Genomic DNA, 27,743 nt, shown 5'->3' with positions numbered 1-27,743 from the left:
TTATCTTAGTGTTTGTGTCTCCTCTCATCTAAAAACATAACCCAGGTCCTCTGCTTTGTCCTCCTCAGCACTTTGTTTCAGTAATACCTGTTATTACACTTCTATAACTTTAACAGACTTTTACCATTTAGTTGGTATGATGTTTGGCCTGTTACTACGAAAATATTTATAGACATGAAAAAAAGACAAAAAGAGATATGATAACAAAGAGTCACAACGTAGCTAAAAGAAATGGAAAACAACGGGAATAACTAAAATGGCAAAAAAAAAAAAGAGTTGCAAGATAATAAAAAGAAAAAAAGGGAGGGAAAATGGGAAAGTGATAAAAATAGACACAATATTATGAATGGATGAACTGCAAATAGCTCTAGGAGCCAAATTCAGATAGAGACCTGCATGCTGCACATGAATGAACAACTTAATTTTCCTACCTTTTTCGTACAGTCATCATCTGATAAGAAGCTTCAGCGTGCTCTTTTCGTGCTGTTAAAAAAGTGTGCCGGTAAAAAGTTTAGTTTTTGCAAGACTTTCCAAAAAAAAAAAAAAAACAGATTAATTTTAAACTTTATGGAAAGTCTGTGAATCTAATTATTCATAGTTACACAATAAGATCCTCTTGTATGATGATGACCTTGTCTAATGGAGCCAGACAACCATTTGGTCTTAAAACACCAATTATGCAGTCAATGGAGCCATTCTTGCTATTATGCCATTATGTCAAATAACAGGTAGGCTACTTGTTATCTGTGTCTGTCTCTCTGTAATGTTTTGGAAGTCTCCTTCAGACCCAGAACAATAAAAAAAAAATCAATTTTAAAAAGCTACAGAAATTACCCACTAATGAAATTTGTAAATAAAGACACACCCTCTCATAAAACCCAAATTCCAGTTCTTGTTTGAAGACTTTTTTTAAACTCTTGTGGTTTAATTCACATCTATATTTATCTAAGAGGAAGAGAATGCAGGAGGATAATTTACACAACATGGAATTCCTCAGCTCATAAGAGTTAACTTTTTTTGCAGTGAAAGAGCTCCATAGAAGGCCCAGTGCCTGTGTGTCTCAGCCATTGCCAAATCTGTCTGATCCCTATCTGAGTGTCTAGGCTGTACTCTGAATTCATTCTGTCTCCCTCACATACAAATACCAAAGACACTCCATTGGTAATTTTCAGGCTACTAAAGACACAAAGACTACATTTATAAGAGGCAAGGAAAGACATGTCTTGATTGAATGACAAATTACTTAAAAAAAAAAAAAGAATCAACAGCAAACAGAAAACAGGTACAAAGATATCTCTTTGAAGCAATGACTCTTGCTTTTCTATGAGGGCTGGGGGGACTTTTACATGTCTGTCGACAGTATGGCTATCTAATAATCTGCTCATGAGTAGGGGTTATGGGGAAATAATTGAGGATAATTAAGAATGTGAAGAAGAGCAGTCAGTTTTTTAAGTGCAAGCAGGCAATTACATGTTAATTGCAGTAGAAGCTGCACGGAGCTTGGAGGATATTCAAAACAACAAAAATCTGTCTTTCAAAAGATTTTAACGCTTTTAAAACTGAGCTCATAATGTCAAATATTCAGCGTGTATGTGACCGTACTTCTCAATCATATTTCAAAAGATGTGCGCAACATTTAATTTCCTTGCTGGAATAATCATTACAAAAAATGTCATGGGAAACAAAAACTAAGTAGACTCCATAATTCAATAGCTTGTAGCACCACCTTTAGCAACAGTAACTACAGGTCTCATTCTCTTAATGATAAAGTCATATAGAGGAATTCTGGCCCACACTTCTTTACAACACTGTTTCTGTTGATTGAGCCTTGTGGGCATTTGTTTATATGAATGTGTCTCGTTTTCTCTTGCAGCTGATGTGACTGCTGTTTGTGCTGTCTTTGCTTTCTGCCACATGCTGCACTGTGCATTGTGACCAAACATCTCCACTTTGGTCTCATCTGTCTAAAGGACATTGTTCCAGAGGTCTTGGGTTTTGCCCAACCCTGGGAAGATTATAGCATTGTGTCAACACGCCTGAATGACCCAGTCGAGGAAACTACCAGAACCTTGACTTTTATAGGGATCAATTAATCAACCATATTTTATTCGCTGTATCTGGCTGCTAAATACCCTCTTAGTTCCTGTGGAAGCACTGTGGGCGCACTCTTTTTTTAATATGACTGTATCTCATTGATGTTTTTACATAACACATTAAATGAATGGTAACTCCTCACCACTGAGCACAAAAGCCTCCATCTTGTCTTTAAATGGCTGCAGGTATTCTTCAGGAGAGTCAGAGCAAACCTTCTGTACGTCTTTCTCGCACCCTGAAAAGAACACAATGATGACAAAATTCAGGAAGCATTACACTTTCAATATTTAGACAAAATTTCAGATAAGAGCCTGGAGAAGATTGAAGCTATGAAGAACATTTCTTTCTTCTTCTCTTTGTAACAATTTACGGCTTGTTTAAAATAACCATAAGAAGAGAATAAGACAACAAACACGTTTAAAGGTGACCTTTATGCCACCATCTTTTGTCTGAAACCAGAAGATGCTCAGATGCATTCCAGATTTGTAATTTCTGCCTTAAAAAACTATCCTATATTTGTTTATTTGTTTCCAAGTTTAAATATTGGACACACTCGTCTGAATTGGCAGTATTGTAAAGCTAGTATTGGGTTTTGTCAGTTTTAATGATGTTTTTAATACTACAAAATAAGTAATTAAGACCTTTCAATAGGGTTCTCCGGGGTTCTTCATTTATGTATAATTATATGACTTCATTGACTTTTCCACCTCATTTTGTGTCATTACTGTTTTAGCTGTATGTAAGAAAATTCTCAGTGCTACAATTATTTGACATGGTCAATAATCAATAACAGAATACTTTACAAAGACATAAAATGGATTTATAGAACCAGCAGTTAAATCTGATAAAATGCCTTTTTTACCCCAACATCTACAACAACCTCGGCTATTGCTCAATTCTCCCACAGATTTAAATGAAGGATTCTTCAAGTGTCATGTCTTTTCTTTATAAGGTCTCTGTCAGACGTGCAGATTCACATAGAGAAGGACGAGCTCTGGGTTGAACTAGGTCCACCTGTACCCCAGCGTGAGGTTATCTACGCCGCTTCCTCTTCAGATATCACTAGTTGAGATTCGTCCAGAGATGGCGACTGCTCCTCTCTCTCTCCCTTTTCCCCTTCCAGTCTGCGGCTCCACGTTGCTGTGTCCAATCAGTGGATCACAGGAGCCAGTCTGTGGAGCCAGTCATAATATAGGCTGAACCAACCCCACCCCCACCCCGATGCTCGATCAACATCTTTCAGATAAGATTACAAAAGAATACTGTTTTCATTCGGGTTTGTGTAAACTGTAGAGGCACGTATCTCCCTCTCTTTGCATTGTGTGGGGAGCCTTTCTTTCTTCTGTCTGCCTTTTGGGCCTGACAGACGTTTGCTTATTTCAGACTGAAGAGAGTTATGGACCTTCATGTAAATATAGCTGACTTCAAATCTGAGACTGCAATTACACAAACTGCACTGAAACAATGATTTTGATTCATAGTGAGGGATAAATGCTTTCTTAAGGAGGTTGACAGTATTTTGTGATGATATGCTAGAATTATTCATCTCTCAAATTACACCATTACTTCTGTAGGGGGGTAGTTTATATAGGACTGGTTCAAGTGACATTTTTAACAGTGTTCTTTACTTTGGAACAAGACAAGCAAATATGAAATTTGAACATTGTCCTTGTTTTATCCTTCCTTTTTTCTTATTTATTTGAGCTAAGGTCTTAAAGTGATGGCTCCACTGCCATTGCTCACAAAACAAGACAACACTAGTAGCTACACCTACAGCTTTGTGAGTACTTTGTGCTAGATGTATTGAAGTTTTGCAAACACATGACTACTAACCACATGATTTTATCTTTTCTCCACAATTCTGGACAAGTCACTGGTGAATATAGCCACAGTCACACAGGCTACTGGTAATGAGCGGAAAATCCTTGACCGGTTGGCAAGTGGTTGCTGGAGGCTGATGGCACTAGCCTGGAAATTGTTTGCTAAAGACCCAGTAAAAAAGACCCACAGACCAGTCAGTGACCTTCTGGCAACACGTTTCACTGAGTGTGTATTTCCTGTCCGAGGCAAAAACCTTCTTTAGATAGTTTTGGTTGCTAGCAGTGTTGGGTGTAATGCGTTACTAAGTAACGCGTTACTGTAATTAAATTACTTTTCCACTGAAAAAGTAGAGTAACTAAATACTGTTCATTTTTAGGTATTTTAATTACAGTTACTTACAATGTACTTGCATTACATTGTAAAATAATTAAACTCGCTGAATATCATTATTTAATTTCAATAATTTATCTTCTAAACGTAAAAGTAAATTCTGCCGCTTTAACATCGCTGTAGTGCAGCTGTACGTCATTTCCCACCAGTTTGCTGCATAGTTGTATTCTAAAGCGGAAGATGTCGGACTCGGCTGAAGCGAGTGGCTGCTTTATGAAATGGAAATATTCCCATCTCTTCACTTTTCTGAAACAAGCAGACAAGAATATTACAGTAATATGTAAGCTATGTCCTGGGGAGAAAAAACTATCGGCCGCTGTTAATAGCAGGAGTAATCTACTGAAGCGCCTGACACGAGAGCATAGACGAACACTTCTGAGTGATTCTTGTTCATCATCCATGGATAACACCGCGGCAACTCCTGCTAAGCAGGCAAAAGGTGATTTTACTTCAGCAGCACAGAAAGCGTCTGAAGGTGAGCTTAAAAACATTATTGCAGGCTACATTGTGGAAGAGATGCTACCGCTGCGTACTGTAGAGTCTCCGTCTTTTTTAAAAAAATGTATTTATTATTTAAAGAGTTTAATTTCGATTGTTTGTCCACTCAAGGTTTATAGGGATTTTAAAAAGTATCACACCACATTAGAACATCAGCTTTTATATTGTAAAGTAAAGACCCTACAGTAATATAGAAAAAAATGCCTACAATCAAATGACCCTCTAGGAGCAGGCAATTGGCAACAGTGGGAAGGAAAAACTCCTATTTCACAGGAAGAAAACCCGAGCAGACATCTGCCGTGATTGGTTGCCCAGAGTTTGCAATTTACCTTCAAACACTCACCAGCTCTCCAAGCAGCAGTGAAACTGTGAAAAGTGGAAACCGAGAACATTTACTTTCAAAATAAAAGTGGCACATGCATTTGTTGGTGCAGCAGCCTCTTTATGACAGATTTCACAAAACAACTGCCAGCAACCTACAGCAACCAGTCCGGGAATATTCTTTTCCCCCTCACAGGCAGTGGTTGTATCATGTGAAACATCATGGATAGCTCTTGATCACTGTGTGCATGGCATATACAAGTATATAAGCACTAAGCCAAAAATAAAAAAATAAAAAAATTGTAATTTGATATAATAAACTGTGTGGAGAATATAAAAAGGTGTACCAAATTCAGCAATAACAAATCGGACAGTTTTGAGTTGTTATTAAGGAAAACCAAGAAATCACCAGAGTCGAGAAATCACTTAGGACCATGAATGCTTGTGCAAAAATATATGCATCTACCTGTAGGTGAAATAGCATGGACCAGCACAGACACAGACTGCTAGCATGGCTGAAACCATGACTGATATACAATAAAAAACAACTAAACAAAAAAAAACCCTTTTGCAACTCTGTGGCTCAATAAACTACTTTTATTGCCACTGTAACAGACACAAGAAAATTTAAGGCCCAAGAAGGATACACAATGTGTAGTTTTAAAAACCCAACTACAGATATAAATCCAAATCTGCATAGCTAGTTAGCTTTATTAATAATTTGAATGAACTTCCCAATGAATAACCCATGTAAATGCAATATAGTCTCAACATGGATGACTTAAGAGAAGTTTAACCACAACAAACAGAAAGATTTCATACCAGCCAAACAGAAAACAGAGGGAGAGTGACGAATGACAAAAGCAAAGCCTCAAACCAGGCATGAGGGCAGTTCAAACAGGCAGAACAAAAGGAACCTGCGACAGGCAAACCAGATTGCACGGTGGTTTGGGTAGACAGTGCGATAAGACAAAGCTGTGTTGAGAGGTAAAGAAAGCTATCTGTGGCACACATCTGGGGGCCACACTGGAGCCCAGGTGATACAGGTTAAGGATCCGTGCATTTCTGCAAAGATACCAGAGATACTAGGGGTCTGGAGATTACATAAGTGGGAAGCTACGGTCTCCCTGCACTGGCGACAGGGGCACAAAGCAACAACGATGGGAGATCTGATGGGCTAAGGATTAGAAGCTGGATCTGAAAGGCGCCAGGCCAGTATCAGCAGCAAGACTCCTGCTAGTCTCAGAATACATGCACATAAACACGCATTCAACAAAATGCATGCAAAATCACATGCATACGTAGGGACACAACAATGAACTCACTCATAATCATACTCATGCACAGTAAGCATTGTCCTCAGAATGACTTTTAACTGAGCGGCAGGCTGAATGGCGTCATATGCGCACACTTAGGCAGTGAAAAGAACACGCAAAAAAGGATTAGAAAGACAAGAGGAAGTCTTTTGTTCTTGAGCTTTCACTAACATGAGTTTGCTCACAGAGGAAAGCCGTTGGCCTTAAGTATAAACAGCTACTCAATGGCTGGGGCCAGTGATGGGAAACCAGGGTAGTGAAGGTGGGAGGGGGATGTCTGTGGAAAAACGATGCCAGACTGAGCCAAAGTTTGGTCTGTGGGAACCTCTGGAAAGTATCAGAAAATCACACTGACAGAGTTACACTGGCTGATTTTTTCAAACAAAAGCACACAACAAAATGACCACAAGTTGAGAATACTCCTGGTCACCCCAGTCACATGGAAGCTTGCCATCTGTCTGGAATGTGTGCAACCATCTAATAATATTAACTGAGAAAAGGGGACTGAGTCTGTTTGTTATTCTTCTTTTCAAAAACTCAGAGAACAGGAGATGGTATGGTAACGTCACGTACTTGTCAGATCTCGTCCAAGATGTCTCAGATCTCTGTCGAGGTCAACAAACTTGACCTGCGCTGCCAGGAAGATGTCCTGCGGTTCAGGAAGAGGGAACATACTCTTCTCTGTGCCTGCATTCTGGAAGGTGAAAACATTTTAGAAATGCATTACATCTGTGGATGCAGTGTGTGTGATGCTGAGTTAGGTGATTCCCAGCTGAAGGACAAGTCCAAACCTGTGTTTTATTGTCTAATATAGCCAATTTTCATAAGAATACAACACAAACACATCAATTTCTATGAAGGTAGTTCCATTTTAAGCATGCTAATCTACAATAAGGGCAGCTGTGGCTCAGGAGATAGAGGAGGTCATCCACCAGCTGGAAGGTCATGCATGCTGAAGCACCCATGGGCAAGATACTGAACCCTTAGCACTGTATGAATGTGTGTGTGGTGTGCTTTGAGTGCTCATTTAGGCTACTACATTTATTTTTTCAATTGCATATTTTTTTTAAAGTACCTTGTCCACATTGTGCAAGTAATATGACACCACGTAATCCACCAGGCTGATGCGATTGTCCTGAGAAGAAATGGAAGGACAACATGAAAGCTGGATGAACGATGAATGTAATGGACTCTTTTACCTAGAGTTTGGTCTCAAGCTACACATTCTAGTTTTGTCATTGGCAGATGCTGCTGAGGTTAAGCTTATGAGTTCAAATCTTCTTCTTTGTTCTGTTCTTTTAAGTACAATACCAAATATTCTCCCAGGAACAGATGCTTTATCTGAACACATACACAAATATGGCAACAGAGCACAACTTTTTAAAAGGTATCAGGAGTTGGGGTTTCAGTAAATGCAACAAACAAATTTCTATTACTCTTAATTTAAATTTCTTTCAGTAATAAGTATTGTTTTTCACACACCCTGATTTCACTGGCTTTTGAAGCCAAATCCTTATCACACTTATCACTGTGATAGACGATAATAACGGCACTTTATCGAATCATGTCTGACTATTCTACTTTCCCCTCCACCTATACCACTGCAGGTTCTTTATTATGATGTATTTCACACCTACTTTCCCTCATCCTCGTGTTAGATTACAATCTCAGGCCAAACACTTGGCACACTTCCTGTGCTCTGTTCTGAAAGGCAGGCAAAAGAGCCACAGTGACTCCGTAGGTATCAAGGCCTTACCCTGCTCTTTACATCTTTGAGTTTTGGAAGGATTTCCAGGCCAAAGCCGTCAGCCTGGCCTCTAATCCTGCTTCCTCCATTCATGTGGTTCCCAAGAGCCAACACCAGTCCCATCACCTTGCTGACACTGTCGCTCTCCAGCAGAGCCTAGATAATCAACAGTTTTTTTCAAGACTGGGGTTCACGCCACTCCATGTCACATTATTTACTGGCCACCTTCAATGAACGTCACGTGCTTAGCTCACCTTACAGACATGGAAGACAGTGTTGAGCTTGCGTTGAATTGAGGTGATCCCATCGATGAAGGCTGACTGGAAGATGACACAGCGAGCTCTGCCTGCGAAGTCTGGAATCTGAGATAGTTCATACAGGAACCTGGAGCACAATCACATAAACACTGAGAGTCCACAATGCAATGACATTACCCATCCCTGTTAGAACTGTCAAATCAGAAGGTCTGGTATTTGTCTATTTAGTCCACAAATACAATCAATTACTGCTGTGCTCTCTAAACATCTGCTGAGGCACTCACTGCTCAGGTTTGTCCAGCAGCTTAACATCCTCTTCTTCTGACGTCTCGTAGTGTTTCCTGATCCTCTCCAGCTCCTCCGGCAGTGCTCTCTGCCAAATTGATAGCAACTTCTAAATTAAAGGTTCATCGTTGTACACAATTGTCTCACACAATTACGTGCCTAAATGCGTACATTTTCATACAGCGCTTCAATGGTCTCCAGGTCCACCACAGAGTGATCCACTGTCAGTACAGCTAGAAGTAAAAATACACAGAGAAGGGAGAGAGATTTAAAAAAAGATGTGATTCATATATTGTCAGATCCAACTCAGAACATATATATATATATATATATATATATATATATATATATATATATATATATATATATATATATACATACATACATACATACATACATACATACATACATACATATACATACATATATATATATATATATATATATATATATATATACACACCTTCCACTAGCAGTAAAATAGAAATAACATGTCTATATGGTTAGAAACTGATCAGAAGACAGTATACTGCAAAGGAAGAAATGCTTACTAGGCTTCATTCACAATATTCCTCCTAGTATTGATCATTTATTGCTGAAACAATAGTGATCGCGCATTTTGACTTATGTCAAAGTTCAGCGGGCAAGAGTAGAGAAATTTATCATAGTACTCACATTTTAACACACTCAACCAGACAAATTCTAAAGATTGCGAAGGGAAGTGACAATGCTTTTCTAAAGTTGCTCTTCTGTATCAATGATGGATAATCAATACATATGATATCATAAACGTATCCATGGAAATACAAAAAAATAAATAAATAAAATGCATTGACAAAAATTGGCTTTCATGCTCCTCTTCCTGAAAGACAGTCTACTGTTTGCGCCAAAGATTTTTCAGTTTTGGATTAGAAATGCATATTGCCCGTCTTGCTGACATTGTGGTGAGCGTTTGGGCCACTAATCCTGCTTCAAATTCACCCCCAGCTCATATTCAGAGTGAAATACAGGGTACATTCTCTGTGACGCCGCGATTAAAGTCCAACCAAGGTTTATGTTCAGGGAGCTGTGGTTACCTGAATGTTTACTGCAGGTTCAAATTCTCAGACTGGCTGGGAAACCCAGCTAGTTTAGTGACCTACTGTAATCTATCTCTCATGTGATGGAAAAGATGATTACATGCACTTTGAGGATTTAACAGAGATGAGAATCTAAACGCTGTTCCAGAGGGTTTCCACCACAAGACGGTAAAAATTTGAAGATATATTTATTTATTTTGTTAACCTTTATTTATCTCAGAGAAAGGACTTGTGAAATTTAAAATCCCTTATGCAAGATTGTTCAAGACAGGCAGCAGCACCAATGTGTGTAAGCACCTATCCTTTATAAGCAAAATATACTTTAAATAATATGCCTGTTACATGTTTTACATTTTGACTGGTTATTGCATTTTGCCATCTTTTATATTTTACTAGAAAACTGTTTTGATTTTATTGTTATTTTACAGTTCTGCGTAAAAGTCTTGAGTCACCCTTCATTTCTTTATATTTGGCTCAGAAAATGTGAAAAATAGGTGCAGCGATTCTCTGACAAGAATTCCCATTGATAGCTGGCAGGCAATGTCACTGGTGGGACAATGCGTGGATGGCCAGTCCGGGCTCTGAGGAGGCCAATCCATGACTGATAGTGCTGTATTGTGTGCTTCTATTCAGTTATACTTTTACTGCACTGGCAGTTTGCTTGGGATCATTGTCATGCTGAACATGAAACCATTACCAATCAGATGCTTTCCAGTTGGCATTGCAAGTTCATGAGCACGACGATTCTGTTAAAAACAATGAAATTCAATTCACCTTTTTTTTTTTTTAATTGGATCATGATAGAGTCCAGTTTTGCCTGTTATCAGTGTAGAAACAAAACGTTGTTTCCTTGCAGTACAATGAAGGAGTGAAATGACCTCACCTTGCTGAATATCTTTCATCTCAAGGTGGAGGCTTGATATGAGGATGCCCACAGCCTGAGAGCGTTTACCATCCAACAGTTTAATGATCTAAAACACACACAAACATGGTTACCATGACCACCTTACCAGTAGAAACCATTAGTGAGTCCTGAATAGAGAGCCTAGCATTTCATACCAGCGTTTCCATTTTCTCTTGTTTAAATGCTTCACTTCCTTCTTATATTTTACTAATGTCACTTGGTTTGTACTTTCCTCTTGCTTTAAAATCATAGTATTAAGAGCCATGATGTGGAGGAGTCTGTAAACCATGATGCATTACCCCCCTCTAGTGGACACATGCCATTAAGTATTGCAGCCTACATTTTCTTTACCAATAGCTAAGGGATTCACAAGATGAATAAATGATAACATGATGACAGACGTTAATTTCTTACCTTCTTAGGCTTTGCTTTTTTCTCATAAGTCTCTGACAGCGGTTTCCTCTTTGTCTGTGTGGTGGTTTTAGCAAAGAGATCTTCAAACTCACTGGCATCAATTAAGTTTGGCTCTTCCAGAATATTCCATAATGTGTTGTTACTGCGGGAGAGAGCAAAACAGTCTGTTTAAAAAACGAAGAAAAAAACAACAAAAACATCAAGTTGCTGATATGAGGCCATCTAAGCAATAAAGCAGGATTCATTAATTTATTATGATTCAATATAAAAATCCAGTCAGTATTTATGAGGTCCTATTAAGAGGTGTAGTGGAATAGCTGTTTGCGCACGAGCGCGCTTCCTTTTATTTGGTGAAAACACAACACTCCTTCGAGCCGGATTCGAACCAGCGACCTAAGGATCTCCACTAGATACACCTACAGTCCTCCGCTCTACCAACTGAGCTATCGAAGGGTGATGAGTTTCAGGACGGCTCTTTCTCTCGAAAACTGCAGTTAGACAATAAAATGATGTAATCTCCGGAACATAATGATTCTGGCTGTTTGCAACTTGTGGAGTCAACCCAGGTAATTTGATCGTGTTTTACAGCAGCTACAGACAGGCTGGATGTCCCCTTGATCGTACCTCACCCACAATTCCGTTTATAACGTGGCCGGCCAATAATTTCCAGCCGTGAGGAGGAAACGGCAGTAAAACGTATCAGTTTCAGACTGCTCAGGGACTGTGCAGATCAGCTCTGTGGGCTGATTATGACATAAAACTCATGGCCTGTTCTCAGAACTGCTGTTTTGCCTGGATGGTCTTGTCTATAAAAGTTGGCCACGGAGTTTTGTGTATGGGGGTTTCTCCTGAATAGTCTTCCTACAGTGTTTTGCTTACTGCGTAAGCTCACTGAGCTACCTGCTTGTAAAGTTGCCGGGGTGGACCAGTTAGATGTGGGGCGAGTTGTCCTGGGAACTTGGGCTGCCATAAGATTTGCAGTTCTGCCATATTCTGTATATAGAGGGATTTTTGTGCCAGAACTATTGTGGGTGAAATTGGTGCCACACATTTCAGGTGGCAGGCAGCCTGTCGTAAATGTTTAAGGAGTACAGACTTTCAATATGCTCTTACACACTTCTTGAGTGGACCTACTCGTTGTCCTGGATCTGGATTCTGTTCCAGTAAAGAGGCTTCATGGGTCGGGAAGGCTCCACTGCCGGTTTCCTGGGAGGTTTATCAACTCCAAGACCCAATGCTGGAGGAGGTGGAGGGAGCGATAACCCTGGCGTGGGTGGAGGAGGTGGAGGTGGGGGTAGTGGCAGGTCATTTGATGTCTGCATGTAGTTAATAGGTGGAGACGAACATGGTGGAGGTAGTGGAGGTGGAGGAGGAGGAGGAGGAGAAGGAAAAACATCTGATTTAGCTGGTGATGCTGTCTGAGAAGGAGCTGGTGGTTGTTTTGAGCTACAAGGAGTTACAAGTGAAGAGGAGGAGGACAGTGTGCCTTCGATCTTGCCGGCGAAGCTGATGGAAGCAAGGTCCAACTTTTTGGGGGCCACCTTCTGCTGCTGAGAGCATGTACAGGTTCTCCCGGAACCTTCTTCATCCTGAGCAGTTTTGACAAATGTCTCCCGGTCGGTTTGAATGCAGACGGTGCGAAATGATTTGTGCAAAAAGTCATCTGCTGTAGACACAGCCATATCTTTAAGTTCCCCTTTACAGTGGGTCCCAACCTGGGAGAGTTTGTTCTGCAGCTCAGCAAGACTGAACTCCAGACGTGCAACATTTTCATCCTTGTCCAACCTCAGTCTGAAGAGTTCCTGATCATAGTCCTCCTGAAATAAATAATGTTGTCCAATTATTAATTAATAAATCTTAGTGATGATCATAATGATATCATTCACATTGCTAAATCTAAAGCCAGCTCTGCAAGGCTGAACTTCAGCATACATTGTTAGGGTCCTTGGGTCGTCGACCCAGTGTTTTGTGTTTTTGGTTCTTTGATTTTGTTATTTCATTATATTCTAGCTTTGCTTTATGGGTTTTAGGATTATTCTTAGTTTAGGTTCTCTGGGGTTTGGTTAGAGTTTTAGTGTTCTGGTTTTCTGTCTGTGTTCCATAGTTGCTGTCTCCCCTGTCTGCAGTATCCCCACGTCCAGTCAGTGTCTGTGTCTGCCCTGGTCCCACGTCTCTGTTCCCTTTGTTATAGTGCTTGCCTGTGAGTCTGTGTTATGTTTCCTGTTTTACTTTGAAAGTCCATGTCTCATGTTAATGTGTCTGGTTTTGCTTCCCCTTGTCTCGTTAGGCCTGATTTGCCCCAGCTGTGTCTCCCTCCTGTTGCCCATTCCCTGATTACTCCCTCTGTGTATTTAAGCCCTGTGTTTCAGTCTGTCAGTGTTGTGATCTATGCTTATCGGCGCTCACTTATGCGGTGTGGTTTTCCTGCCTGCGTTAATGTTTGTACTTTGGAAGTTTGTTACTTTGAGTTCAGCATTAAAGCTGTTTTTTTGAGTTCACGTCTGTCTCTGGAGTCTGCACTTTGGGTCCTTTTCCTGCCTGCACACAGCCGTTCCATAACATACATGAGGGATCATCAGTCTCTGAAGCAAAATTCAGAGAAACCTGTTTAGGTCATTTACCATCATCACCAAGATTTATGAGACTCCAACTAAAATTTGTTTACATATTTCACTGAAAATACAAAAATCTTATCAGTCATATGGCCTCAGATCGCAATATGTTTTTGTGATGGTTCACACATTTACAGGGTTGCTGACAAACATTGAAAGGATTTTGTAGCTACCATCATTTAATTAAAAACAAATGTGCATTTGAGTCTTTGATATATATACTCTCTCACTTTTAACAGAATAAAAGAAAACATTATTTATACATATTTTTCCAAGATGTAAAAACTGAAGTATCTTTTAAAATGTTGAAAAACAAGTGTGTATCTATGACTCAGCCCAAACTGGGACTGAACCAGGCAATGAGTGTGGTGGTAATACTGCAATGAAAGACTTTTTCTGTTTTTCTTCATGCAGTCATGGAAATTACCGTACAATCCCTCATCCTTACTGACCTTTAACTTCTCCAGCTCCTCTTTGCATTCTCTCTTCAGCTGCAGGAGAGCAGCCTGGTGCTCTGAGAAAAACAGATCCAAACATCATCAAAAAGTCTGTCTTTTTTAGAAAGCTTTATGATTTTAATGCTTTTTCTAGTAAAAGAAAAAAAAAGTTGTTAATCATCACAAGCCTAGTTTGTAAGAGTATTTTTATTCCTGTGAACATAAGTCAGACTAGTGGCTGCTTACAACCCACAAAAGATGAAAACAATGCAACCTGTTACCACATGATGGCAGCAGAGTCCCAACTGTAAACTAGTACAGGCTCGCAGATTATAGAGGCTGGCATCTGTCTAAGCAAACATTTACAGCATCTGCTGTTAGATGACTGAGATAGTAAAAGGGCAGTTAGAAAGTATATTTACTGTAGGCTTCCTCACTGTGTCTACAGGGAGTGTATGTCAAGGGATATGGGCGTGTACACATGGTTTTGTCCCTGTTCAAACAGTGTTCGATAATCTTACTGATTACTGTGAAGTGGATAACAATTAACAAAGAAATTTTATCAACTCATCCATTAAAATACAAAAGCAAGCAGGAGTAGATTATGCCTTTAAAATGCAAGTAAACTGTGATTTATAATCACAAACTATTCAGCAATTTTAGCCCCCCCCCCCCCCCCCCCCCCAAAAGACTACGGTGAGAGTACAGTGTGTGATTAAAGAACTGCTTTTACAGATGGAGTCAGACTGTAGATGTTTACACATTTGCGGGTGGAGTTCAGTTTACCTTTGCAATCGAGCTTGATATTACATCCACCACACTGTAAAGTAGCTAGACACTGCTTCTCTGTCATGCATATTCAATGTGTAGAATTTCACATAATAATAGTATTTCTATTTAGATTTTATTCTCTTTTTACTGTGAGGTGAATACCTTTCCTTAACAGTCTAACCAGCGTACGGTCACAGGAGGCTAAAGTCTGTCTATTCCATAGCAAAGAGGGGGTACGCTCACCCTGACAACCACAAACTTTTACAAAGCCCAGTGAAAAACACCAGTTATTCCAACATGCATTGTTTCTGTGGGAGGAAAGTAGAGTCCTTGAAGAAAACCCACACAGGCAGAGGAGAACATGCAAACTGCACATGGAAAGGCCCCAGCCGAACAGGAGTAGCACTATAAACCAATCCATAATATTCACTTCATTAAATCCATTTCAGAACCATTACCTTTAACTGCTGCTTCTTCTTTTGACACTAAAGTTCACATCATTCAACATGAAAAAAGAATTAATCATACTTCTATTTTTTTAAAAAGCCTTTAAACTGTTACCACATTTCCAAAATTCCCTTAAGATGTGTTTTTGTACATATTTGAATTCAAGCAAATTTTAAATGCTGTCAAAATGTGACCTGTATACACAAATTGTAAAAAAAAAAAAAGTGAGGAATCGAGTTTTATTTTTGTTCCTTCTGTTTAATTTTGTTTGACACATACTTCTGAATAACTTATTGGCAGCACGATTAATATGAAGTTATTCATAGTACATATTGATGGAGTTACTTTCTTCAGCAGCATTAGCAAACCGTATGACACTGATAAACTGAAGAATAAACTTAGAAAGTAGAACTTGGAGAGGTGTAATGTTAATGTCCTGGGTTGATTTATGTGGAGTAATGTTTTCATGCCAAGTTATGACATGCATACATTAGTCTGTACCTGCTTCTGTGTACTTCAGCCCAACTTTTTCTTCCTTAAGAGGTGGCCACACAGCTTGTAGGCGACCAGGAGTTCGTTCCTCTCCTTCACCTGGGCTCGATGTCTCTGACTATGAGTGAGAAAATTGACAGCAGATATTATTAATGACAGAATTAATAACAGAAGTTGCAGCTACATTGTAAAAATGACTGATGAATTGTGATTAAAAACACGCACAACGCTCAGAATTGCTTTGTTTTTTTATTTTTAGCCTGATTTAATCTTAAAAAGTAACAAAAATCACAGAGAGGACTAATTCCTACTTTGTCATCAGGTGGGTCCTTCTCAGGAGTCTTACTTGAGGTTCTCTCAAAAAGTGTTTTAAGTACATCTTTATCATTTCTTATCTTCTTCCTCAATGCCTCCAGGACAACTTTATCTCCTGGGTCCTTTTTTAAAGGCTTTGGTGTGAAGAAGGCCTTGAAGGCATCAAAAGCTGCCTCTGCACTGGACATGGAAGGTTTTGTAAGTTCACATGATTCTGAAACCTCTGTATTTTTATTTGTTTCTGGTTCTTTCTTCTCCTCCTCTTGGCTATCTTCACTTCCATTCACCCTTGTTTCATTCCGGTCTCCCTCAGCCTCCAACACCTCCTTCTCATCTCCTCTCTTTTCCCGACTCAGAAAATGAGAGATCTGGTCTAAGATGCTCCCTGGAACTTTGGTGTCCTTCTGCTTCTCTGTGAAATCTGCCCCTCGTCCTCCCACAGGAGATGGCTTAATGTGGGCCATGGTGTCATGCTCTGGTCCAGTGACCCCCTTCCTTAGGACCCTAAGGCCGCTGAAGAGAGCCGGGACCTGGATCTGCTTGTCTGCGGGGGAGCTCGGGGAGAAGGTGGCTCTGCTGAAGGTGGAGTCAGGTGGAGGATTATTAGTTGCAGATTTTATTGTCATCTCTGGCAAATTATCCTTTAGGCTGGGAAGATGGGGGGGTGAGTTGGGAGTCTCTGAATTTGCATCTTTTGACTCCTCCTCTTCAGCTTCATCCAAGATCTGTTCCAGCTCTTCAAGCGCGGGTCCTGTTCGAGTCACAGTTATCACTACATGTTTACTTTTCAATGGCCCAGTGTTTCCACATATCTGTGGATCAAAATTCATGTCTGAAGTGGAAGTAATTGTGTCAGAATCTTCCTGGCAGTGTTCCCTTTGAGCATTTTCATTGCTGTTTTCAGTATCCTCCGTGGCACTGATGGATACAACACAATCACCATCCGTATCCATGCAGTCAATTGAAATGTGTTGACAACTTGTCTGCAGAGATTCATTTAAGGCCCTTTCATCCAGTGGATTCTGTGATATGTGACAACCCTCTTTGCTGCAGCCATTAACTTTGTGTTCATCTGACAGGTTATTCTGGTCATGATTTGTTGCAAAGCTCTGTTTCTCGAGGCCTTTTTCAGTATTTACAGCCACGCTTTGCTGCTCGGTTACTTTATAATGACTCCTCTCCTCCTCTGTTATGTCTGAGTCATTTCCTTTTTCCCTCAAGCTTGAATTTCCCAGTGAGTTAGAGGTCTTTTCCTCTGCATGACGCAATATAACATATGACAAAAAATCACTAGAATGCTCGAGAGCATCTGTAAAGTCCACATCCCCATTTTTCTTCAGATCACCACTGATATCTTCCTGCATCATGTCTTCAGTTTCTCCCCCAGAGAGGTTCCTAAAAATTTCCAGGGTGGCTTCGGGCTGCTCCATTTACTGCAAGTCACAGGTGAAGTTATCCAGAATATAGTGAGTAGGAAGTGCTAGAGAAACTCGACTGCTCATAGTTAGACTTCCGTTTAGCATGCAGCACTTCTTTACGTGGTTCCGGTATCATGCAGCGTCAGATTATAATCAATAAACAAATGCAAGCAATGTTTGAGTTAATTAAAGTCTTATTCCTGAAAATCCAACCTGTTTTTGTGCCCCTGTTTGTCGAAAAGAAACAAGCATATCCACGCTGTGTTTTAACAGTGCCTTTTTGCCTTTCCAAAGTGCAAATTTTCCAAACCTAAAACTGGAAGTAGTTGTTAGTCACTCAGACTGACCAATGGCAAGAGAGAAATCCAGTCATGGAAAAAAAAAGGTTTCCAAGCTCAGCTCCATGGCTCTGTGTGGTGGAGTGACTCAGCTCAGCCACATTTGAAGTTAAGTTCCAGCTCCTTTTTCCCTCCGGCTCTTCTGTACCTGCTATAGTAGTTTACAGAGCAGCACCTTGGACATCATCCTGTGGATTGTCACAGAGTAATTGGAAACAGATGGTGTGTCCAGCCGTTGTTTCCGACAACACCCTGACATCCGTGAGCCGTATGGCAAAGGAAGCCACGCAGAACAGATGGAGGAGCACCACACCCAGAGCTGAAGGAGGGTAAATAGGACTGCCAGGGATCACTTGCTAAATGCTTGGCCTGTAAATCCACAGTTACAGGGAGGTCTCTCAATTCCCCTGCAGGTACACAGCAATGCTTGGCTAATCTGGGCATCCCAGCGGGTCTAACCCCACCTACACGGCACTGTTAATCAGCTCATATTGAAACTTGCATACAGGATCAATCGACAGAGAAGGTTTGTTTAAAGTTTCGGGAAACGAAAAGTGAAAATAGTGACAGTTTTCACTTGAATGTTTTAGTTAGAGTATTCTGAAACTTGATCTATAAATAAAATAGTTGCATAAATTGAATAAATAAGCAGAGAATAGTAAGTAGGTTTGAAATAACATTCAAGTTGGTGACACAGATCCAAACAAAACAAGGTAATAAGCAGGGAAAGTCACCAAATGGCCATAATTAAATCAGCAAACAAATATGCTGTTAAAATATATGTTTAAAAAAAGCAAAAACAACTAATTATCCTAAATAAAATGAAAAATTAGGTAGTAGAGTTAATGACCACTATCTTCATACTAATATCTTCACTACTATTAGTACTGGGTAGATTGCTTAACACAAAATATCAAAATAAGAGTCCAAACTTCCTCCTTTGTGTTTGAGTTATTCTTAGCTCTTGGGATCCACCCTTATTTACTTTGAATGTTATCAGAGGCAACAGGTTAGTGACAAACCTCATCTGTGATAACATCTTTACTGTATCAAATTACACTGTGTACATTTCTCTAATAGATATCGTACTCCATATGTTTGATGCATGCCTACACACCCTGCAATGAGTTCTTAATAGGGCTATACTAAAGCTTATGAATACTAATAAGGTGGTTTTTTGCATTCATTTGGTGAGGGACACTGTGGCCTTTATGTGAGTTTGTATGTTTATGAAACAGGAATGCATCCATAAAATCCTGTGAGATTAAAAATCATCTAGCTTCATGCTGAACAACTACAGTGTGTGCTGGATTATAAATCTCCAGGCTGTAATATAAATTAGGACTGTACTGACTGCTATAGTTCACTGCGTCCACAACAGAAGGAATAGATAAGATAAGATAAGATAAGATACCTTTATTAGTCCCACAAGGGGAAATTAGCTTCAATCACACAACTAAACAAAATATTTAAAGCTTAAATTAAATGATTGCATTGTAGTCCTCTAAATGTATAAAATAGAATCAGTTTCCGCTTTCAAATGGATGCACAAATCTCACTGAAAATGGTGAGCCACTTAAAATCAGCCACTTGGGTTACACACACAGTGACATTAGTGACTCTGCAGTTGGATAAGTCCCAGATAAAGGGTATAAGAAGAGCACATCAATAAACAGACTATTGGCCTGCTTGCAAGTGGCAGTGACAGCTATATATTACTGCATATTGTTGCTGAACATGTGCATTTGTTTTTCATCCCATGTAAATTACATCTTCAAAGTATTATAGCACCTTCAGTGTGAACAGTTTGGGGGCATTGGGGGGAATAGATGGAAAGTTCTTTGTGACACATGTGGTGGGAACAACATGTGTAATATGTACAATACCCCATTACAGAAGTAACCACATGCTAACTTCAGTGATATTTTCAATTCTTCATATTCTGTTCGGTAATCTTTTCTTTTAATCTTAAACAGAACACCTGTCTGTCCCAGATGATTTCCTGCCTGTTTCTCTCTGCTTTACTCTTTTCTCTTCATACTGTCAAATAAAGATTCAAAATGCCAAAACAATTAAACAAAACTTCAAATATTTTCAGCAAAGTTAGTCATGCACGCACACAGAAGGAAGGAAGTATTGAATTTATTAGTGCTTATCGTCTCTCCTACAATGCACTTACAGAGTTGCGTTAAATCCCTTCTATTATGCAACTACAGGGAACACAGAGCTCTTTGTAGCCCTGGACTGGCTCATGAGGCTGGGATTTACACAGTTGTAAAGCAAGGACAAGTTCATTGCCATAGTGATGCAGCACTGACTGATGCAGACGGGGATTTATTTCAGGAAGGTTTACAGAGAACAACGGCACTGAAATTAGATTAAGGCATCACAATAACGGCACTTAGACTCTTTGTAACTTTTCACACATGCAGAATGAAGAGTGTGTGCAGTATGTTGAAATTAAATTACGTTCTGGGAAAAACAGCTTTCGTATTCTTGCACAGTGAGCCGTTAATCGCAGCAGTTAACCGCACTCTCAATGCAACTGAATTAAAAATATTTTCCCACTGATTTATTTTTGCTCTTAAATATAGAGCACAGACTGCAAGTAATAAAGTTTTCTGAGTCTGATTCTGAGCTAGTAGAGCTCCATGCTTACATGCCTCACTCTCCTAATGCCATATACAGAACACAGCCTCTTGATCCTACAACTGACATACCAGTGCCATTAATACTTTGCAAAAGTGGCTGCTGTTTTCAACTGCTCCATCATCATCATCATCATCATCATCATCATCCACCTTTAGACTCTAAAACTCTGTGCTGTGTTGAGATGAGCTCAGAGCACATACGTTTCATTCTACTCACCCTCAAATCCTGGGGCACAGGTGTGGGTGTGTCAGTGATGTCATCATCGGGGGCAGTGATGCGCAGGAAATCAATGTGTTTGGGTCTGGATGGATCGGAAAGTGACCTGCAGATAGAGAGAGACTCCTCGATCTCCTGCTGCCAGATCTCCTCCTGCCTCTGCAGAGCTTCATCTGGAGAAAAGATACCTTGTATTAGTTTTGGAAGCAAATTAGGCTGTCTTAGTTTATTGTAGGTCTTTTAATATCACAGGTAGAGAGCTGATTTTAAACTTTGAAGCCCAACTAATTTTGCACACCACTGGCAAATGCTGCATGTTAAGCTTTAGTGTCACCATGAGGATGTAACAAAGAACTTCAGCTAAGAAATCTTACATTAACCTTTAGCATTTCATAAACAAGACAAAATTTCACTCCTGCTCTATGAGGAATTAAGCGCTGATTGATTCTTTATGCAAATGAGCAAATTCAACAACCATTAAAAGTAGTCTAGAGAGGAAGAGAAGGTTTTATGCAGCTTCATAATTTGAATTTAAATTTAAAGATGTTCCAGAGTTTCCACAACATGATGAATGCTTATCAGTATATAGCCAAGACTGCCACTCTGAACTGTTTTAATCCCACATTGGTCCATATAATAATGGTTCTCACAGACTTCAGGAAAGGTCAGGAAAGGAAAAATACCAGATTCAGTAAAAGGCAGCTGTGTGTGTGTTTACATTAATTTCCTCCCTCAAAGGTGACGATTAAGCCAGTGATTAAGGAAGTATTCAAATACTGAGCCATGACAGTGAAAAATTACAAATAAAAACCAAGATTTAAAATTTTATTAGAAAATAATCAATCAAATGTACCTAAAGTTAAAAAATGTGGGAGTGCTCAGTGCCGAAAAACACAGACATACATTGTCTGATGTATTAATGGAAAATATAATTTTACAGTTTGTACTTAGTTTAGGTGGGGCTGATTTTTTATATCAATTATTATATATAACTCTAATTATTATTATAAAATGTATTGCTGTTATTATAGTTTTATATTTTTTTATATGTTCTGTTTGCAAAAATCTCAACCTGTAAAGTGATAAAACATACAATTTAGTGGAAACGAAAGTAAAACATTAGGTAGAAAACAAAGCAAAACAGTAATGCACAGGGCAAATATCTCAACAGTGTATTTAAACACAGATCCTAAGTAAATGCATTAATGATAGCTTGACTGTAGTAAATGTGTGAGTATACTTTCAGATAAAATGCTATCAGAAACACTTGTGTCACTTTCAGAGGACACATAACCGTTCCAGAACATTAAACCGCTTATAGAAATGTGCTATCGCCCCGAGTTTGACCACACTGAACAGAAAACTGGATTTATGAAGATAACCCCCAGAAGGCTCTGAATATCTTTCTTCTCCTCTCACTAATCGCCGTCCTCCACACATTGGTTGTATTTCACAAAGCTTAGAGAATTAATCCTATTTGTTCAGCTAGCAGCCCTGCTGCCTGGTCTGAACAGAGTTTTATTGCTACAAAAATGAAGCGAGACAACAGAGTCTGTGCTGATCTGAGGGAATGCTCGACTCTGCTAAACATGCATTTATTAACAAGTATTTCCATGTACAAATGAGTTCAAGCGTTCCCTTTGTATTTCCCTAAAGAGTTAATTTAAATTATTTTATATTTAAATAAAATAATTTAAATCTACACTGTCTGTATATGGACACCGCACAGTAAAAGAGTTGTTAGTTTTTAAAAACAGGCTTGAAGCCCATTTGGCTGCACAGTTTGACTTCAAAGTGAAAAGACCAGCAGTTTCCTGCTATTAATCATTTACTGAAAAAGGATTAAAGAATTTGGAATCAGTTGAACTGATCCCAAATTCTGAAAATACTCCATCATCATACCATCTTCATCTCTCTCCCTATAAACATCAAAGACGTTTGATGGGTTTGAGTGCACACTCGGATTAAAAGTTATAAAACTATTGTTGATAATGTTTCGGTATTTAAAAATGGGTTTTTTTTCACAACATTCAAATTTTGATTTTGTGGCCAAATAATTTGTAGCTTATAAAATGTCATACAGAATTATGATCTGTGAGAGACTAGAGACCTGTTGAGTGTGTAGCCAACATTTCACTCATTGTCGGTTTGGAGAGGCTCTGGCTCAGGGGTGTCCAACTTCAGGCCTCAAGAGCCGGTGCCCTGCAGGTTTTAGATGTCACCCTGAGTCAACACACCTGAATGATTAGTTCATTACCAGACCTCTGGAGAACTTCAAGACATGTTGAGGAGGTAATCTGGCCATTTGAATCAGCTTTGCTGGATCAAGGACACAAGAACACCGGCCCTTGAGGCCTGGAGTTCCTCACCCCTGCTCTAGCTTATAAATTGCTTAAGTAGATAAAAAAAAATGTATGAATGAACAGACGGACAGATGGATGAATAGATGGATTGTTAGCTGATGTTTATTTATTAATTGTTTTATTTTGCAGGTACTGCTGATGCATTAACATGCACTTGGTTTACTAATCATCAGCAAGTGTGTCCACCTGTGTCACAGCAGATTTGGCAGGTTCCTCTCGAGCATTTAGGTGTGTTAACACAATGCCACACAGGAAACATACCAGCAATTGCTGCTATACTCAGAAGAGTTATAAGAACATTTTCAAACAGTTTGACATCAATTGTTCCATGATGAAGAAGATTATTAACAGTTGAAAAATTTTAATGACCGCTTCAAGCTTCCCAGGAGAGGACAGCAAAATCACCCTAAGATTAGAGTCATGCTCCAAGAAACTACACGTTCTTTTTCACTTGACTTTATATATTTCCTTCCTGACTAGGCTACCTTGTGTTTTGATTTTAATATTTCCCCTCCTTGTTTTCTTTCTGTTTTAAACGAGGCTACATATTTTTTTTAATTCACATTTTTTATCACTGAATACTTATTTTAAACCCGGTGGACTAGAAGGATGGCAAAGGTTTGATACTGACTCTGAACTGGTGTTCACGAGCTGTTTTATGGCACATTTCAGTCAGAACAGATCTGTGATTACAAGTGTGTCCAAATCAGGTGCTCTCCGGTACTTTGTGCCTGAATGAACACACGCGTACTCAGTTATGATGGTATGTCAGAGCAGCAAGGGGTCATTATTCACGGACTGCCACACATCCGTTAGATCTGATGTGCGTGTGTGTTTAACAACCCAGAGAAGACTACAGCAGTGGATGAGATTGCACAAAGACTTCGTTTAGAGCATTTGTATCAGTGTTTTAATCAATGTTTAAATCTGACAGTCAGGCCTCACCATGTACCACTTCTAACACCATCTGCTCTTCCTCTAATGTTCACTTCACTAATCAACTACTAATAGTTAAACTGAGCTCTTACACACACACACACACACACACACACACACACACACACACACACACACACACACTTTACTCCTGCTGAGAACCTTCTGAAGGTATTTTATTCAGCTTAGTCCACTTTATGTTTAATGACCACGAAAGATTATCTGAGAGAGAGCCCAGTGTGACGTCTATGGTATGACCTTTTTAAAATAGTTCATTACACCTTTCACTTTCTACTTGACAGGATTCATGGAAACTACAGAAAATATGCTTTTGAGGATAAACTGCGATACATCAAAGCTTTAACTCCTCTGCCCCACACCCACCTCTGGAGTTAGCAGTAAAATAGTTGGGACTGTGATTGAATATTACTGTGCCAAAGTATTAAAAACCTGGCTCGTCTCTTCATATTATACACTGCAGTAACACTATGGATAATATCTATTAACAGCCTCAAGTTATAGACTACGCTGCTTGCTTTATCTTTTGATATCTAAGTAATTCTTTATTTTTATGTCTCACGAATATCTCCATAACATCTTTGTCAGCGTAACAGTTTCCTCACCCAGCTTTCCACCATTTAATTTTCCTGGATAAAGCCCAGCTATGGTCCTGTTTACCTATCAGCTCCAGCCAGCACTCAGCTACATATAACAACTGTTCCCATTACTCATTCAATTCATAACAACACTTCCAAAGGAATGGGTAACATGAGAAGTGAAAGTCTGATTTGTGCACAGCAAGTTGGCATCCAACAGCATAGCTTCATATAGCTCTTTCAATACATTTCAGTTGTTTTTAAGGAGTTTTTATGCCACATAAAATATGTTGTACTACCAATAAAACAGTGTATTCTATGGCACAGAGTTTATGTTTTTTTTGTTTTTTTTAATCAGAGTCAAGATATAAATACCACGAAATAGTCATAATTCCACCGTCTACCATTGTTTTAATTCTAATGTGCTTCCACCAGTTATTCTGGAAATTAGAGTTTTGGGTAAGACTATCATATCACTACAATGACCTACCACTTGACAGCCTCCATCCATCTAAATTGTTGTTTTTTGTTAACATTTTTACCTGAAGAGAGCAGATAATCCTTCTCTGTAAACTGCTCCTGAGTGTCCCTGTGATCACTTTCTCTGGCACGTTCACCGTCTCGAGCCCCACAAATAATTGCGGTGTCTTCAAGTGGTTCAGTCCAAACTCTGTGTGATGTTTCTGCTTGCTGATCATCTGTGCTCAGTCTGGATATGAGCATAGGCGGCAGCATGGGGGACAGTCTTTCTAAGCTGCTTGATTTAATTGGAGAAACCTCCAGGTTTTCAGACAGAGAGGGCGTAGGAGAGATTTTTCCACCTGCTAAAAGAGGATGTGATGAGGCATTGTTTGGCACAACAGAGTTGATGAGGTAAGGAGGTGATTGTGGATTCAGAGACCCTTCTGTTGTGTGGCTCTGCTCACAAAAAGTCTCCTCGGGCTCTTTAAAGCCTTCACTCTCTGCTTTTGATCCCTCCATCCTCAGGGCCTGCTGCAGACTCCGTCTCAGAGCGTCACCCAGAGCACAAAGCTCCTCAACAAACAGAGGCTTGTCCCCACTGGACTCCCTGTTCTGGTCCTCCAGTGGGGACTGAGTACTGATTTCAGCTCTGCAACTTTTCTGCAGTGACACCTGTGTCTTCCATCCATCTGAGAGAAAGTAAGGTTCTTCTTCTCCTTTATGACATTCCTTGATCCAGTCCAAACTGGTGAGACTCACCCGGCGTATTATTCCTTCCACCTCCTCAATCTTGCCCATTACTCGCCGAGCTGCAGCTCTCTGCCCCATCACCTCAAGCCTCTGCTGAGAGGACTTTATGTCTGCCTTCTCTTCATCTTGTTTTTGGCTTGCAGTCTTGTTACTCTTTGCCTCCATACTAGTGTTGGAGAAAAACATTGAGTACATCTCATTGTCATATTCAGAAAGGTCAGTGTCCGAGTCAGTAGGAGTATATTTTTCCTCTTCAGACATATTCTGTCTGGGAGAGAGATGGACTGTTTCGCTCTTTGATCTAGATAAGCTTGCAGAAGAAGTATTAGGCAACTTTACTCTCCAGAGTGGCTTTAACTCGTGCGTTAAAGTATTTATATCATCTCTTTCTCTCCTAATAATTTTCTTCCTTCTTACTGTGGGAGTGCAAATGATAGGTCTCTCTTCTTCAAAATCCCACTCCTCAAAGGAAGAAGACCTCAACCTCTGGAGCTTCCTCAGTCTCCTTGCCTTCAGAGGTGCCCGTGGAGTCCCGGACACCATCTTGAGGTTATCCTGAAGGTCACTGGTGTAAACATGCCCTTCAGCTCTTCTTCTTCTCTTCCAAGGTATCTGGACTCTGGGGGAGTTTGATAAAGCATCCCAAGTTTCTGTGTAACTGTGACAATTTGGCTTAGGTTTGGTTCCCAGTTGGTTGCCCATGCTCATGAAAGCCTGGCAATCTGAACACAACGGTAACAATTCTGTAAGCCAGCAGCTCTCAGATGAGTCATCCAATGCTCTGAGGGTTTCTTTAAAGTCTGTGAGGCCAGATTTGTCTGCGTGGCCAAGCATTGCTGTTTCAGCTGGACCCTCCTCCCAGCGCTTAGAAAACAGTTTTTGTTGGAAGCTGGCGGGGGTTTTGGAGGGGGACGATAGACTCCTGCAAGGGGAGAGGGATGGACTCACGCAGCTCCTCTCTTTGATGGGTCTATAGAGGTGTAAGTTGCTATAAGTCCTCTGCATGGTTTTATTTAATTATCACAGACGATCAGTGACCAACCACTGGGCCTGCTACAAAAAGAAACAGAGAAACATTTATTTCAGACCATTTAAAAAAGTACTTGAACTTGTGTAGACTTACAGTTACACACTCTAACAATAAGTTAATTATGTTTTGCTCATTTTTTAAATATATTTTTTAAATGACTAATTAATGATTGCAAACCTAAAAAAAAAGGATAAAAGGATGAAAATAAATGGATAAATGTCCACTTACTCGTAGCGAACAGTAGTGTCTCTCCTTGAAGCACCAGGTCACCCCTCTGTTGCACTCAGCTGCACTTACTGTGACATTGAGGTAACTGACAACTCCACGCCCACTGATACAACAGGATCAGCCAATCACTGGTGCAAGCTGAAAATTCTGACAAATTCTATTGGCTGATCACCTAAAGATCACTACCACTAATTCCCTGATGCCTGACAGGTACTGACAGAAGCAGAAAAACTAACAGACGGCAGGCCCGGTGGGGATTTAGACTTATTGTAATCTTCTTGAATTCAAACTATACTGAAAGAAAGACAAAATAGTTATCACAGAGTTTTGCAGGAGTATATTTATGCTTTATCTCTGTACTAGGCTATCACTTTAGGGTTAAAAATTGGTGTATTGACTAAACCTTCTGAAACAGACAGCTATGCTCCACAGGACAATATATGATATGATTTAAATTGAAGTAAAATTAATAATAATGTTGTATAAAAACAAAAAGGTGTTTGATATTATAAATTAAACAAACAAACCATGAATTGCATAGTTGTTCAATATTG

General features: G+C 39.7%; 1 protein-coding gene and 1 non-coding gene across 4 annotated transcripts in view; both read right to left on the bottom strand.

Annotated features, from left to right (window-relative positions):
* fmn1 (formin 1) overlaps positions 1–27,264 on the bottom strand; it is a 28,700-nt gene extending 1,436 nt beyond the window's left edge. For 2 of the 3 annotated variants that reach the window (XM_076874032.1, XM_012918947.3), the window contains exons 1-17: positions 27,190–27,264; positions 25,262–26,984; positions 20,825–20,997; positions 15,895–16,003; positions 15,405–15,431; positions 14,191–14,252; positions 12,261–12,943; positions 11,127–11,268; positions 10,692–10,779; positions 8,901–8,962; positions 8,729–8,817; positions 8,442–8,571; positions 8,197–8,343; positions 7,516–7,575; positions 7,014–7,134; positions 2,237–2,329; positions 432–483 (exon numbers count right to left, since the gene is read on the bottom strand). In XM_076874032.1, coding sequence (XP_076730147.1) covers positions 432–483; positions 2,237–2,329; positions 7,014–7,134; positions 7,516–7,575; positions 8,197–8,343; positions 8,442–8,571; positions 8,729–8,817; positions 8,901–8,962; positions 10,692–10,779; positions 11,127–11,268; positions 12,261–12,943; positions 14,191–14,252; positions 15,405–15,431; positions 15,895–16,003; positions 20,825–20,997; positions 25,262–26,936 — 3,713 coding nt within the window. In that variant the 5' untranslated portion in view covers positions 26,937–26,984; positions 27,190–27,264. The remainder of the gene's footprint in view (positions 1–431; positions 484–2,236; positions 2,330–7,013; positions 7,135–7,515; positions 7,576–8,196; positions 8,344–8,441; positions 8,572–8,728; positions 8,818–8,900; positions 8,963–10,691; positions 10,780–11,126; positions 11,269–12,260; positions 12,944–14,190; positions 14,253–15,404; positions 15,432–15,894; positions 16,004–20,824; positions 20,998–25,261; positions 26,985–27,189) is intronic. The other variant, XM_076874033.1, reaches the window with a different exon arrangement.
* trnay-gua (transfer RNA tyrosine (anticodon GUA)) lies at positions 11,492–11,579 on the bottom strand. Its single transcript is given in 2 exon segments — positions 11,492–11,527; positions 11,543–11,579. It is a non-coding gene; the product is annotated as a tRNA-Tyr (tRNA).
* Positions 27,265–27,743: the final 479 nt, after the last annotated feature.

The sequence above is a fragment of the Maylandia zebra genome, linkage group LG15, assembly GCF_041146795.1.
Source record: "Maylandia zebra isolate NMK-2024a linkage group LG15, Mzebra_GT3a, whole genome shotgun sequence".
Classification (NCBI taxonomy): Eukaryota; Metazoa; Chordata; class Actinopteri; order Cichliformes; family Cichlidae; genus Maylandia; species Maylandia zebra.
Note: the sequence above shows the minus strand (reverse complement) of the source record. Positions and strands in the feature narration are given on the sequence as shown.